Raw genomic sequence first — 13,455 nt, forward strand, 5'->3', positions numbered from 1 at the left:
ATACACAATAGTGTATTTATGGGCAAGCCCGCCAGTCTAGGCAGGAGGGACACTCCAAAATTAAACAACAACAATAACAATAAAACCTTATTTCCATATGCAATGAGGTAAGGGGAGGTAGGGTAGTAGGCTATCCCCAACGCCAAATTGAGAGCAACTTCCGTGGAAGACCTCCGGCAGTCAGAAAATTAAAAATAAAGATAAAATACAATGCATGTATAAATAAATAAATAAATAAATAAATACATAGTTGAACAGTCTTCTTATGCAGTCTTTATATGCACGTATGAAATGGAAAGTAATCCCTGCAAATAAATCCATACGAAAAAATCTCTACATATAGACAGAAACGTAAGACCTGGCTAAATATAAAAAGATGAAACATTAAGAGAATGATACACAAAAGTCAGTGATAGCAAGCTACAGAATGAATAGAGTCAAATGGGTTAAAACCTAAACTAATGCAACACTACTCCGCTACCCTAGTTCTAAGCCTTAATAAATTCCAATGACAGAAACGTATAAAAAGTAGAAGTCGTGGAAATTACTACAAAGGCATTAAAAAGAAGAAAGGAATGCTACATCCTATGGTTGTGACCCATTCTACTCAGCTACCCTGGTCTTAAGTCTCCATACTTTCCTATCAGAGGTCATGTCATCGGTAAGGGCTAAATCCTTCAAATCAGATCTCAAGCAGTCTACCCACTTCCTCCTTGGTCGTCCGCTCTCCTTCTGGCACCGTCGGTTGTAATCGACTCTACCCTCCTGACCGCATCTGATGGTTGTCGCCTAAGGACATGCCCAAACCACCTTAGTCTTCTCTCCCTCAATTTTTCGGATACAGGCACCACCCCCAAGGACATCCTAATTGCAGAGTTTGGTGTCATATCCCACAGAGTCCTACCACATGCACATCGAAACATTCTCATTTCTACGGCCTCCATCCTCCTTACGTGATCATTCTTGATTGCCCAACATTCTGATCCATACAGTAGCACTGGTCTTATTGCCATTCTATAAAATTTTCCCTTAAGTTTTAGAGGCACTTTCTTGTCACACAAGAATCCAGTAGCAGCCCTCCACTTTAGCCATCATCTACACCCCCATCTTTATGTATCATAAACCCTAGGTACTTGAAACAATCCTTTGAGGGGAGAACGTGTCCTTCTATGCATACTTCTATATCTTCATCATTTTGGTTCCCACTGAAGTTTGAACATAAATACTTTGTCTTTTCAATATTGATCCTTAGACCTTTTTCTTCCAAAGCAGTCTTCCAGGTAGTCAATCTACTATTCAGCACAGTTTTTGTTTCTGCAACTAGGATAATGTCGTCAGCGAAAAGCATACACCATGGAACACCGTCTGGTGTCGCACAATAGATATCGTCCATAATCAAGGCAAAGATGTAAATGCTAAGAGATGACCCTTGGTGGAGTCCGATTTCCACCGGGAATGCCTCGGTGTCGCCAACTGTAGTCCTGACGTATGTAGTAGATCTACAGTATATATCACGAATCGCCCGAATATAAGCAGCTAGGATACGTCTTGTTTCCAAGGTCTTCTAGATCGTATCGCGGGGAACGCTATCATACGCCTTCTCAAGGTCAATGAACGCCATGTGAAGATCTCTATTTTTTTCCCTATATTTCTCCATAAGCCGTTGAAGTAGATGAATTGCCACCGTAGTAGACCTGCCTGGCATAAAGCCAAGTTGGTTTCCGAAACCCTAGTAACATGTCTCAACCTAGCCTCTATCACCCTTTCCCATATCTTCATGGTATGACTAAGTAGTTTAATACCTCTGTAGTTACCACAACGTTGGGGATCTCCTTTATTCTTATAGATTGGTATTACCGTAGACTCTCTCTACTCCTCTGGCATATTGGCAGTCTCTAAAATAATATTAAAGATATTGGCCAACCACTTAGCTCCCTCTTCTCCTAAGGCCAACCACACAGTGATAGGAATTTGATCTAGACCGACAGCTTTGTCCCTCCCCATCTTTCTAAGAGCCATTTTGACTTCCTCAATCCCAATCCTACTTGTAGGGTAATTATTGGCCATAGTATGATGGTCAGCTGGCCCATCAATGGTACTATCTCTATAGGGAGAGGCACCGTCATTAAATAAGCCAAATAAGTAAATACCCCAAACCCTCTTAATATCATGATCTTTCACTAAAAGATCACCATTGTTGTCCTTAATAAATCTAATGCTACCTAGATCATTTTTCCTTTTCTCCTTAGATTTTGCAAGCCTGAAGATGTCGTTTTGTCCTTCCTTGGTGTCTAATCTCTTGTACATTTCCTCTTATGCCTTACATTTTGCTTTAGTCATTGTTTTCTTGGCTTCCCGCTTTGCCTCCTTGTATCTTTGTTTAGCTCTCGATCTTTCTTCGTCGTCATTGCATTGTAGAAACTCCTTGAAGCAAGTTTGCTTTGTCTTCACCTTAGTTTGGACTTTGTCGTTCCACCACCACGATTCTTTATGTTCCTTGACCTTCCCGTCGAAACCCAAGGGTGTTTTGCCCACCTCTCTGATGGAATTTGCCATATTTTTCCATAACATGTCTGCATTATTTGAGTTTGTAGTTCCAAAACCTGTATGAGACAAAATCTTACTCCTAAAGTCATCAGTTGTCTCTCCATGTAAGTTCTTCCAAAGGATCCTAGGTTTACCAAGTTTAGCCCTCCTATAAGTGCTCCGCCTGTGGCGTACGCGGAACACCAAAACCAACAATTTGTGTTGTGATGCACATGCCTCTTCAGGGAACACCTTACAGTCAATGCAAGCCCATCGATCCCGATTTTGAACCAGGATGTAGTCGATTTGGGTACAATGTCCCCCGCTATGGAACGTAATCAAGTTCACATCTCTCTTGTTAAAGGAGTTTGTAACCACCATATCGTGTGCAGTAGCAAATTCAAGCAACATACGCCCCTCCTCGTTCCTACTACCAAAACTGAAACCCCCATGAACACTGTCATACCCGTCGATTGCACTACCTATATGGCCATTGAAGTCTCCCCCTATGAAAACTCTTTGGTCCTCCGGAATGCTCCTAAGTCACTCACTTATTATTTTATTTCTATTTTGATTGTTTAATTATTATTCTTTTCAAAATCATACTTCAAGTCAGGGGTGTGTAAAAAAACATGATCCGATCCGTTTTTCAATTTTTGGATAGTTCGGATCGGATATTCGAAAATTTTTCCGGATAATCGGATCGGATACGGATCGATAAAATTCCATTTTCAGATTATCCGAAAACCCGAATTTTTTTTGGCCAAGAATCCTTTTTCTTTTCGTTTAGTGATAGATTCGATATCCATTCTTGTGAAAACTGATTCCATGTGATAGTTTGCAACAATTGCTTTTACGGTATTCATGGCATAATGGACAACAAAATCTATCAGTTTCAACTGTCTGGAGTTACTAACACTTATCTTGTCTGTGAATCTAGGGTTACGTTTCCATGAATAACCGAATCCATTCTTCCGGACCATTGTTGCCTTGTGGAGGGAACCTTGAGGAAATGCTTAAAGAGCACGAGCGACGGATTCAGAATGCTGTTCGCAGAGCTCGTGCAGACAAAATGTCGAAAACTAACTTTGACGACAATGGACAAACTGAATCGCTACTTTACCCCCCGAGAAAAGGAGGGTGAGAAACGTGAACGAAGCTTATACCGGGTTCCACTCCGGTCCAGAAGCTCTTCAGTGTGTCATAATATAATTACTAAATATGAATATTTTAATTTTTATTAATTTTTTTTTTGATTTTTTTGCAAAAAAAAAAAACGGATTCGGATCCGGATATTTCGGATATCTGATCCGAAATTTCGGATATCTGATCCGAAATTTCGGATATCCGATTTTTTCAGTTCGGATACATATCATTATTTTAGGTATCCGAAATTTTCGGATATCCAAAAATTCGGATCGGATAATATCTGATATTCGATAATGCACACCCCTACTTCAAGTTATATTTGGTCTTTTTCTGTTACCCACCATTAAAAAAATTAATGGCAATGCTAATATGATATTTTTTATTTTTCACTTAATTATTCTTTTATTATTTTTTGATAAGATGGAGTAGGTTAAAATCTAACATAAGTCGTCCTAAAATTTCTTGACGATTTCTATTTATAATTTGATGTATTTATTAGATAATTTATTAAATATAATAAAAAAATAATTTATAAATAAAATTTATTTAGTTATGCTTATTCTTAAGATTCAATTTTTCGATACTTATTATTAGGGATCTAATTTTTATGTTCACTCACATGTCACTAAAATCTTATAAACGAATCTGTTTATGGGAAGCACAAATCAAATTATTTCAATGGCTAAAGTAATAATTTTTATTCTTAGAGATCTGAGGTTCAAACATTAATAACCACAGCAAGGTTAATTGAGCGTTCATAGAATGGATATTACTTTATAACCACCTTTATATATATAAAAAAGGTCGATTAGGGAAAAAAAACTTAATCCTAACCTATCAAATAATTATCTATTACTTTTACAAAATATTTATTTGTAGTAAGGTTTTCCACAATGAGAAAATAAATGTTTATATTCAAGGCTTTAAACGATCCATTGTTGTATTTAATTATGATCTATTAAGAGAATAAGAATTTTTTTAACTATCAATAATATATATAAAATTGCTCTTAGAACCTTTAGGGATAACAACAATCCTCTTAATTATTGAGGTCATTTGATAGGTTTCACGTAACATTAAACTTATAAATTCATACTACTATCCATATTAATACAGGAACATGATACAAATACATGATATGTGGTATCTATTACTTGTCAACATAAAAAAATCATGTTTTATTTTGTAATTACAGTTACTTTTAAATATATATATAAATACAAATTATATATGTTTTCTAAAAGATTGAAATAAAAATATGAATAACAATATTTGTCATGATGTTTTTTTAAAGGGTTAGAACCAACATTAGTTGTTGAACCAATCCCAACTTGCAGCCATGGAGATGAAGAACTTCCACTTAGTTATGCTAACTTCACCTTACTGTCAGCTTCATCATCTGCGTTTTGTAATGAACTACTAAGATCATTGTCAATGGCGGCCTTTTCTTTGGGTTCGATCCTTATCCATGGCTGTCGATATGGGTCTGCGTGGTTCTGCCGTGCGAGATCGAGATTGGTCGAAGCAAGGAGATTAAGATCGAGCAATTGATTAGAGTTGTGATCGATGAGTTTCGGTTTTTGGTGCATGTGCTTGGTTTGATGATCTTGAAACCTATGGAACTTGGCCAGAAATGGTGTACCGGATGAATTTGATGTGACCCAATGACACATTTTGTGTCCCCCAATGCTTGTCCGGACCTAAAAACCCGACGACATATCGAACATTCGTGTACTTTCGGTTTCTTTTTCGACGTCTAGGCCGGTGATGGAGTGCTTGTTCCTTGACCGAATTGGGAAGTGGATGTCGATTTTGTCGGGAGGATTTCTTCGTGGTCTTCGTCGAGTTGAGCGTTATCAATGTGATCGAGCTGGGCCGCGAAGCATCCCTTAACTTTCTTATGGCTAGCCCTATGTCCTCCCAATGCTTGATGCGAATTGAACACTTTCTTGCATGCTTTGCACTAGAATACCCCTTTGGCAAGGCCCTTAGGTTTCTCTATCGGTACCCTACATGCAATAGGAGCGACAAAATTCATTGTATTCCTTTTGGTATCCTCTTCTTTACTAGTCGAAGCACAAGACTCCTCCGCCTCGGCATTTATGAAAACAACGCCACTAAAACTCATAACCTTTAGCGGCGTTTGTAGACGGAAAATGACGCTACTTTTACGGCATTGGTTTTAACGGTGCATTTGGTGGCGTTTTTTTCGCCACAAATGTTTTTAACGACGCTTAAAAACGTTGCTATATGACTAAAAAAACACCGCTAAAAACCTATTTTGTTGTAATGTTTGTTGAGTCTCTTGACTATTAAAAGTTACAAAATGATCATCTGACTATTCATTATGTTCGTCCTTTTTCGTTAAAAAGTGACGGCAGTTTGAGCTGTACGCTAACTTGTTGACTGAGATATGATAAAATCTAATTTCAAAATTTAAAAGGATTAGCATATCACAGTCAATATGTTAACGTCCAACTCAGACGACTGTTAATTTTTAATGGAAAATGACGAGTTTGGAACATAATGAATAGTCGACTGTCATTTTATAACTTTTAATAGTCGAGTGACTCAACAAAACAACTCGCTATAATTCAAGGACCATTTTGCAACTTTTAATAGTTAATAAACTCAATAAAATAATATCCTATAGTTTGTGACCATTTGTATACTTTAACAAAAAAACAATTATTACAATCATATCCCGACATTGCCCAAGCACATGAACTGATTATTAATATTTATCTAGTGGTCTACTTGTAAATTTACTAATAATAAAGCGTAATGTGATCACATATAACTTTTTTTTTTCTATTTTTTACATAATGCGCTAGTTTTATTAAAAAAAAAAAATCTAGAATTACAATAAAGATTTACAAGCATAACAGTAAATGTAAACTAAATTATAATTAGGATATTTTCTTATAATTATATACAGAAAAACTAGTCACGTAAATTATATAAGAACCAAAGAATGAAAATGTTAAAAAATCTAACCAAAATGCTCGAACAAAATAAATATACAAACAATTCTAACTGCATCAGCAAATGAATCACAAAATGGATGAAACTATTGAAAGACCATCGATAAATTGTAAATCAGAGTCAAGCGACGTGAGAAAACTCTCAATGAACCAAAACGAGTATCCAAATCAAACTGAGGGTCCAAAACAGAGAATATCAACATGATAACAAATTAACACTATCTTGATAAATTGTGGTGATGTCAAATTCAACCCTGAGATAAAAAAAGATATGAAAATAATGGTAAAACAACCGAAAACTACCAAAAGGCAGAGATAAACGTGTTACAAAGACATAATTGTTCTTATTAAAAAATTAAAAAAAACAAAGAGAAAATACAACCGACGATCGACAACCAACATCAAAACTGGTATCGCCGTCGACTAAACAAAATTAAAGAATAAAAAATTGATTTGATCTATAAAAATGACACAAATTGTAAAGGAAAAAAAGGGCAAAGGGGGAGGGAGAGAACGACTAGGGTTAAGTTGTCTTTCGATAGTATCTTTCGTCACACAATCCTCCATAAGAGAGTCCTTCGTCAGACAATCCTCCATCATTTTCTAAGTCTTATGAGGTAAGGATTATTTTAATAAATTTTATTACAACATATTTTACATAACAACACCCAACATGCACAAACCTAACAAATGTGCCATGAAAATCATGAAGTAACATAATCCCCAATACTCAGGTTAACGCTCTAACATCATCTAAAAAAATTCAATTTGTTACAATAATATTATTATATTAGGCATTATATATCATAAGCATTTTCATTTTACCTTTGCACTCATTTTATACATGAGCCATTTATATTCATACATATTTAATTTATTTCATTCGCAAACATTAGGATTTAAAACCTTAATCTTTGCTTAAGGGACATAATGTCTCATTCCACTAGACCAACTAGTTGTTGGTAATCATTATTAGTAAATTTTGATAAAAATAAATTTCCTCGAAATTTTTAAGTTTTAAGATTTTAATTTTTTTTATAAAAATAAATTTCCTCGAAATTTCTCATCCGAATACTATTAGTATCTTTTTTAACATAAAACATTATTAGTATTTACAATATTTTTTTTATTTAAAATCATATTGAGATAATAGATTTTTATTTTAATGAAAAGAGATAATTAAAAAATAGTCTCTACAAGTATTTTCTACCAAAAATATACTTAAAAAATATCCATGTCCTTAATCAATGAATTCAATGCTTACAAGAGAATAAAGAGAAAAATACTAGAGTGATTGTATCTCCAACTCTGCAATTTGTTGATTCTTCGCCGTCGATGGAGACTTGGCCTTGGGCGACGAAGATGAAGCGGTTGGTCGATCATCTTTTCGATTATCTTCATCGGCGGCCATGTTCATTTCTTGAACCGGAGGAGGCTTAATAATGGTGATCGGCATTTCGGTGTCATCGTTTATATGGTTCTTCATCTCTCGATGTTCTTGACACAATGCACACCAATGCAAGCAGCAGTGAACAAGGCAAGGATCGCATGGCGAGTCCTGTATACAACAATGCATGCGCGCACACATGCAACCGGTTGTAAAAGGATTAAGATTTTCAAATAAAAATAGTATAAAGGATTCGAAGTTATAAAATAATAATAAAATATTCGTAATGTTTAACTTTATAGTCACTTTTATTTTTGTTTTTATATAGTATTTTGACTTCAATGTTTTATTTTGGGATAAAAATGTCCTTTTGTGGATGGAAATCATTAGTTAATAAAAAATAAATGTTACAAAATAAGGATCTTTTATCTTAAAATAAAATGTTTGAGCCAAAATATTCTAAAAAATAATGGTTAAAGTTACTATTTACCATTTAGTCAAATGTTAGTGGTGGTATCGATAATTTTAAGATTGAAGTTCATTCGATGTTAAGATAGATAATAATGACTACAATTTGATTGAAAAAAGAGTATTTTGTCTTTTACTTGCTTTGGATCTTTATATCTAGCCTAATTTCTAATTATGTGTACTATTTTCTTTTAATTAAGATTAGGAAAGTTTTTAACGATACATATAATTCGATTTTAGACACTTATTATATTTAATAAAGTTAATTTGTTGAGAAAAAAATTAAACTTATAAGCTAACACTAACTCAAAATTTTGAAAGAAAAAATAATTAAGCTCTTGAATAGTTTTGCATTCAGTTAAACTTATGTTTTAAAAAAATTTCAATTCGAATCTTTTGACTATATTGATGGATCAATTGATATCACATGTCACATTACATTGTTGTCAAATGATATTTTTAGGGGGGAAAATACTATTTTTTTAGATCTAGTATTTACACGTGACAGAATCACAATGTATAATGTGACAATAATATATTAGAAAACGGTTAAGACTTGATATTTAAAATTGATCCAAAATTTAATTTTTTTGGGTTTGATTTAATGACTAAACCAATCATATTGGGACGGTTCAGTTAGCTTAGTTAAGATCTAAATTAATCAATTAATCAATTAACGTAAGAAATTGATTGATTAAATTGATTTTTCAAATCGAACCGGTCGACTACTATCTTATAACCCTCATTTCATGGATAAAAGGGTAAAGTACGTATGTAGTACCTAAACTATCACTTTTGGTTCATTTTAATACTAAAATTTTTAAAATCATACCTAACATTTAATTTTCATTTCATTTTAGTACATGTCCTTAAAAACATAACACGTTTAGTGCCTAAACTATTAGTTTTGGCCCGTTTTAGTACCTAAACTTTCAATTTTTTGAAACATAACTTAAATTTTGAACGGAGGTACTAAAGTTTCTAATTACGGATACTAAAATGAAATAAAAACTAAACTTTATGTATAGTTTTGAAAAAATTAAAAGCTTAGGTACTAAAACAGATCACAACTGATGATTTAGGTACTAAATGCGTAATTTACCCTAAAAAATACCTTGAGATGATATTTCTTCTGTAGTGATTGACGAAACAAGCCATTGTAGATCCCACACAGCCACCAAGCAAATAGGAGTGTCTCGCAGATGAGGAACGAAGTTTGTGGATCGATGCCGTGGAAGAAGAGGGTGGCCGCCGCCGCCGCCGCCATTCCTCCTTCCACGCACACTGCATGGCACAAGCATGCGTCGTTCCTCGCTACGTGTTCTCTCAATGTTTCCACGTTTTGTCCGAACAACACACATGGACAAAACATACCCATTCGACCTAAGAAGGATCATTAATGTTTAATGCGTTGATGTTACATGTACCCAAAAAAAATGCATTGATGTTACATAAATTTATACACTAATATTAAACTACATGACATTATTAATTTCAATTTTTTTAATAAATAGAGATCAAATATCTTATACGATAATCCAAACAACCCTTTAAATATATGATAATTTATCAAATACAAACCTTAAAAATTACTCAAGTGATATACATATATATATATATATATATATATATATTATATATATATATATATATATATATATATATATATATATATATATTATATGTGTGTGTGTGTGTGTGTGTGAGATTATGATCCATTTATGTCAAGTGTAAAATTTTTAGTTTTATATCCTTTTAGAATCGTTGGATGAGTGGATATAGATGCAGTGGTGGAACTTGATGATAGAGTTTGGGAGGTCAACTTAAACTTTAAAAAAATTCGAAGGTTTAAATTAAAAAATTTAAACATTTTGAAAGGTTTAGTTTACATTTTTCAAAAAATTAGGGTCTAACTAAATTTTTTGCAATCCTTATAAGCTTAATGAAATTTTTTAAAATTTACGAGAGACAATTTAAAGTTTAATATGAGTTTCTAAAAATATTAGAGGGGCTAAATTATTTTTTTAAATTTAAGGGTCTAAATTATAATTTTTAAATTTTAACGGGGTCATTGTCTTCACTAGTATCTCTTTAGTTCCACTAGATAGATGACTGAGATTACCTTCTTATTTTGTCTATAAATATCTTTTATTTTCTATTATTAATATCTGTTTTTATTTAAAAATATATATAAAGAGAGAAAAATGGGAATAATTGGAATCTTACAGCTTTGTGTGTCTTGGAGACACCCGAAAATGCCAGTGGTCCAGTCTTCATCAGCAAGTGGTTCATAGGATTCAGGTAAGGGTTGCCCACATTCTGAGCATCTATGAACTATTAACTATAAAAATTAATTAAAATCAAATTAGTTAATGATAAATCAATACTCAGAGCGTAAGTAATTGGGTTAAAGGGGATAAACCTTAAGATATTGGAAAATTAACATTTGATCCTTCAATTTATATATTGTTTAATCCAGTCCCTTTAAAATTTTAAAGTACACAAGGTCCCCCAACTATAGGGTATTGTTTTATTGAGTCATTTGATTATTAAAAATTACAAAATGATCTCCTGACTATAAGACGTTACTTTTTTAAGTCTTTTGATTATTAAAAGTTACAAAATGACCAATCGACTATTCATGGTGTTCCAAACTCGTCCTTTTCCATTAAAATATTGATGGCAGTTTGAGTTGGATGTTAACCTGCTGACTAAGATATGATATAATATAATCCCAGAATCTCAAACAACTATCATATCTCAGTCAACATGTTAACGTCTAACTCAAACTACCACAAATTTTTTAACGAAAAAGGATGAGTTTGGAAGAAAATGAATAGTCGAATGACCATTTTCTAACATTTAATAGTCAAGAGAGTTAAAAAGGTAATGTCTTATAGTCGGGGGATCATTTTGTAACTTTTAATAGTCAGGTGACTCAATAAAGCAATACTCTATAGTCAAGGGACCATTTGTGTACTTTACCCAATTTTTAAAATTCTTAATAAATTATAATTTCTTCAAACATTTTTAATTAAGTTTCATTAATTTTAAATGTTCTTAAAACTTTTGGAATTTTAGTTTAAACTTTTATTTTTTTCTAAAATATAATCTTAAATTATTTTGTCAATATCTGTTCCTGCTAATAATAAAAATCAAATCTTGATCCAATCTAAAATCATATGTAAAGAGATAAAAAAAATTATTTTTGAGATTCTCATAATCCAATAATCATATGAATTCTTATTATATAAAAAATATTATTTATCTTATCCAGTGACATATTCAGAAAAAAATTATAGATTGGGTTTATATAAACATAATAAATTTTTTATCTAAAATAATTTATATATTAATATTTTTAAAATATAATAACAATTATATATATGGATTAAATAGAAAAAAACAATAAAATGGACAAAATAATTTTCTAACATAATTTATACATGTTTTTATTTAGGGTTAACTAACTATTTGGTCACCTATCAATTACTTAATTTATGTTTTGGTCACTCAACTATTTTTTTTTAAAAATCATAGCTAACTTTACATTTTGGTTCTATTTTGATCACTCACCATTAAAAAAATTAACGATGTTAATATGACATTTTTGTTTAACTATTTTTCAATCATTATATGACATTATTTTATTATGACACGTTAATATTACTGCTGAATTTTTAAAGATGAGTGACCAAAACAGAATTAAAACATAAATTAAGTGTGATTTAAAATAAACAATAATTATATGACGAAACATAAAATAAATAATTTACCCTTTTTTAAGGCATAGAAGGACCATGACCTAGGTAGGCCTAAGATTGGATCCGTCATTGATCCTACTGATCAACATATAACCAAAGTTTATACCAATATTAAAGTCCGATATATAAATCACTATGCATTGTTAGAGAAGGGAGCTATCCTATCAATTATGAACCTTTTTTTTTCTCTTCGTATCATATATCCTTTTTTTAGTGTATCGAAATCGTTAATCAGGATTTTACGTTCAAATCAGAACGGATGAATATCACTATTATAATTTTCCATCAATAATGATGATTAAGACAAAAAAAAAAGTGTATATATATAGCAACTACCTGAGGAACAGTGACAGGCTGATTGAGTTCGCCGGGGGTGATGTCTTCGACGGGATCTTTCTCTCTTCCAAGCCTCACGTAATGTGAAGGCCCATTGCTCGGATCCATCTGTAATCATTCCAACAACAACAAAAACACATGTTTTCTTACCAATATTCTAAGTAACAGATGACCCAAAAAAACATAGAAATCAATTGCTAAAAAAAAAACCATTGTTTCCGGCGGCAATGCTCCTGAAAGTGAAGAAGAAGAAGAAGAAAAAACTAAAAGTGAAGCATGGAAGCTTGTCTGAATCTGAACATCGTTTTTTCAATAGGAATTAGTTAATTTTCTTCTATTTATAGCAATTTCTTCTTTTCCTGTAGAAAAATGAGGGGTTTACGGTTTCACAAAAGAGGTAGTTTGTCTAGGAATCAAATCCGAATTTAGCGTAGTATACATCAAACCAATTGTTCATATATGAACCAAACGACCTCAGTAGTTAAATAATGTTCTATTAAAATTTTAGGTTTGAACACGAAATATGCCAGGATGTTTAAACGCTCATTGTCAAATAATTGAACAAATATTATATATAAGATAAACTATATAAATGGTCACTGATGTTTGAGTGAAATTTCCTTTTCCCCACTAACGATTTGATCAATAATGTTATTGCATTTATAACAAATTGATCACTTACGGTTAATAATCATTATTAGGGGTAACAAAATATTGATGTGACATATCAAACTGATTGACCAGACACCGTTTGATCACGCAAAACAATCGTGTTAACTGATCATATTAATGAATTTAAAGAGAGTCTGAACCTTAGTTCACCTGTTTGAGTCAAAATAAC

General features: G+C 32.5%; 1 protein-coding gene and 1 pseudogene across 1 annotated transcript; both read right to left on the bottom strand.

Annotated features, from left to right (window-relative positions):
* Positions 1-5,039: 5,039 nt before the first annotated feature.
* LOC120129773 lies at positions 5,040-5,803 on the bottom strand (annotated as a pseudogene).
* Positions 5,804-7,944: 2,141 nt separating this feature from the next.
* LOC120129662 (cell number regulator 6-like) lies at positions 7,945-12,722 on the bottom strand. Its single transcript, XM_039147114.1, has 4 exons — positions 12,615-12,722; positions 10,741-10,855; positions 9,629-9,897; positions 7,945-8,217 (listed from the first exon to the last, which is right to left on the bottom strand). Exons 1-4 carry the CDS (start codon positions 12,720-12,722, stop codon positions 7,945-7,947), a joined length of 765 nt encoding a protein of 254 aa, XP_039003045.1.
* Between the last annotated feature and the right edge of the window lie 733 nt (positions 12,723-13,455).

This window comes from Hibiscus syriacus, unplaced genomic scaffold, assembly GCF_006381635.1.
Source record: "Hibiscus syriacus cultivar Baekdansim isolate YM2019G1 unplaced genomic scaffold, ASM638163v2 tig00110503_pilon, whole genome shotgun sequence".
Lineage (NCBI taxonomy): Eukaryota > Viridiplantae > Streptophyta > Magnoliopsida > Malvales > Malvaceae > Hibiscus > Hibiscus syriacus.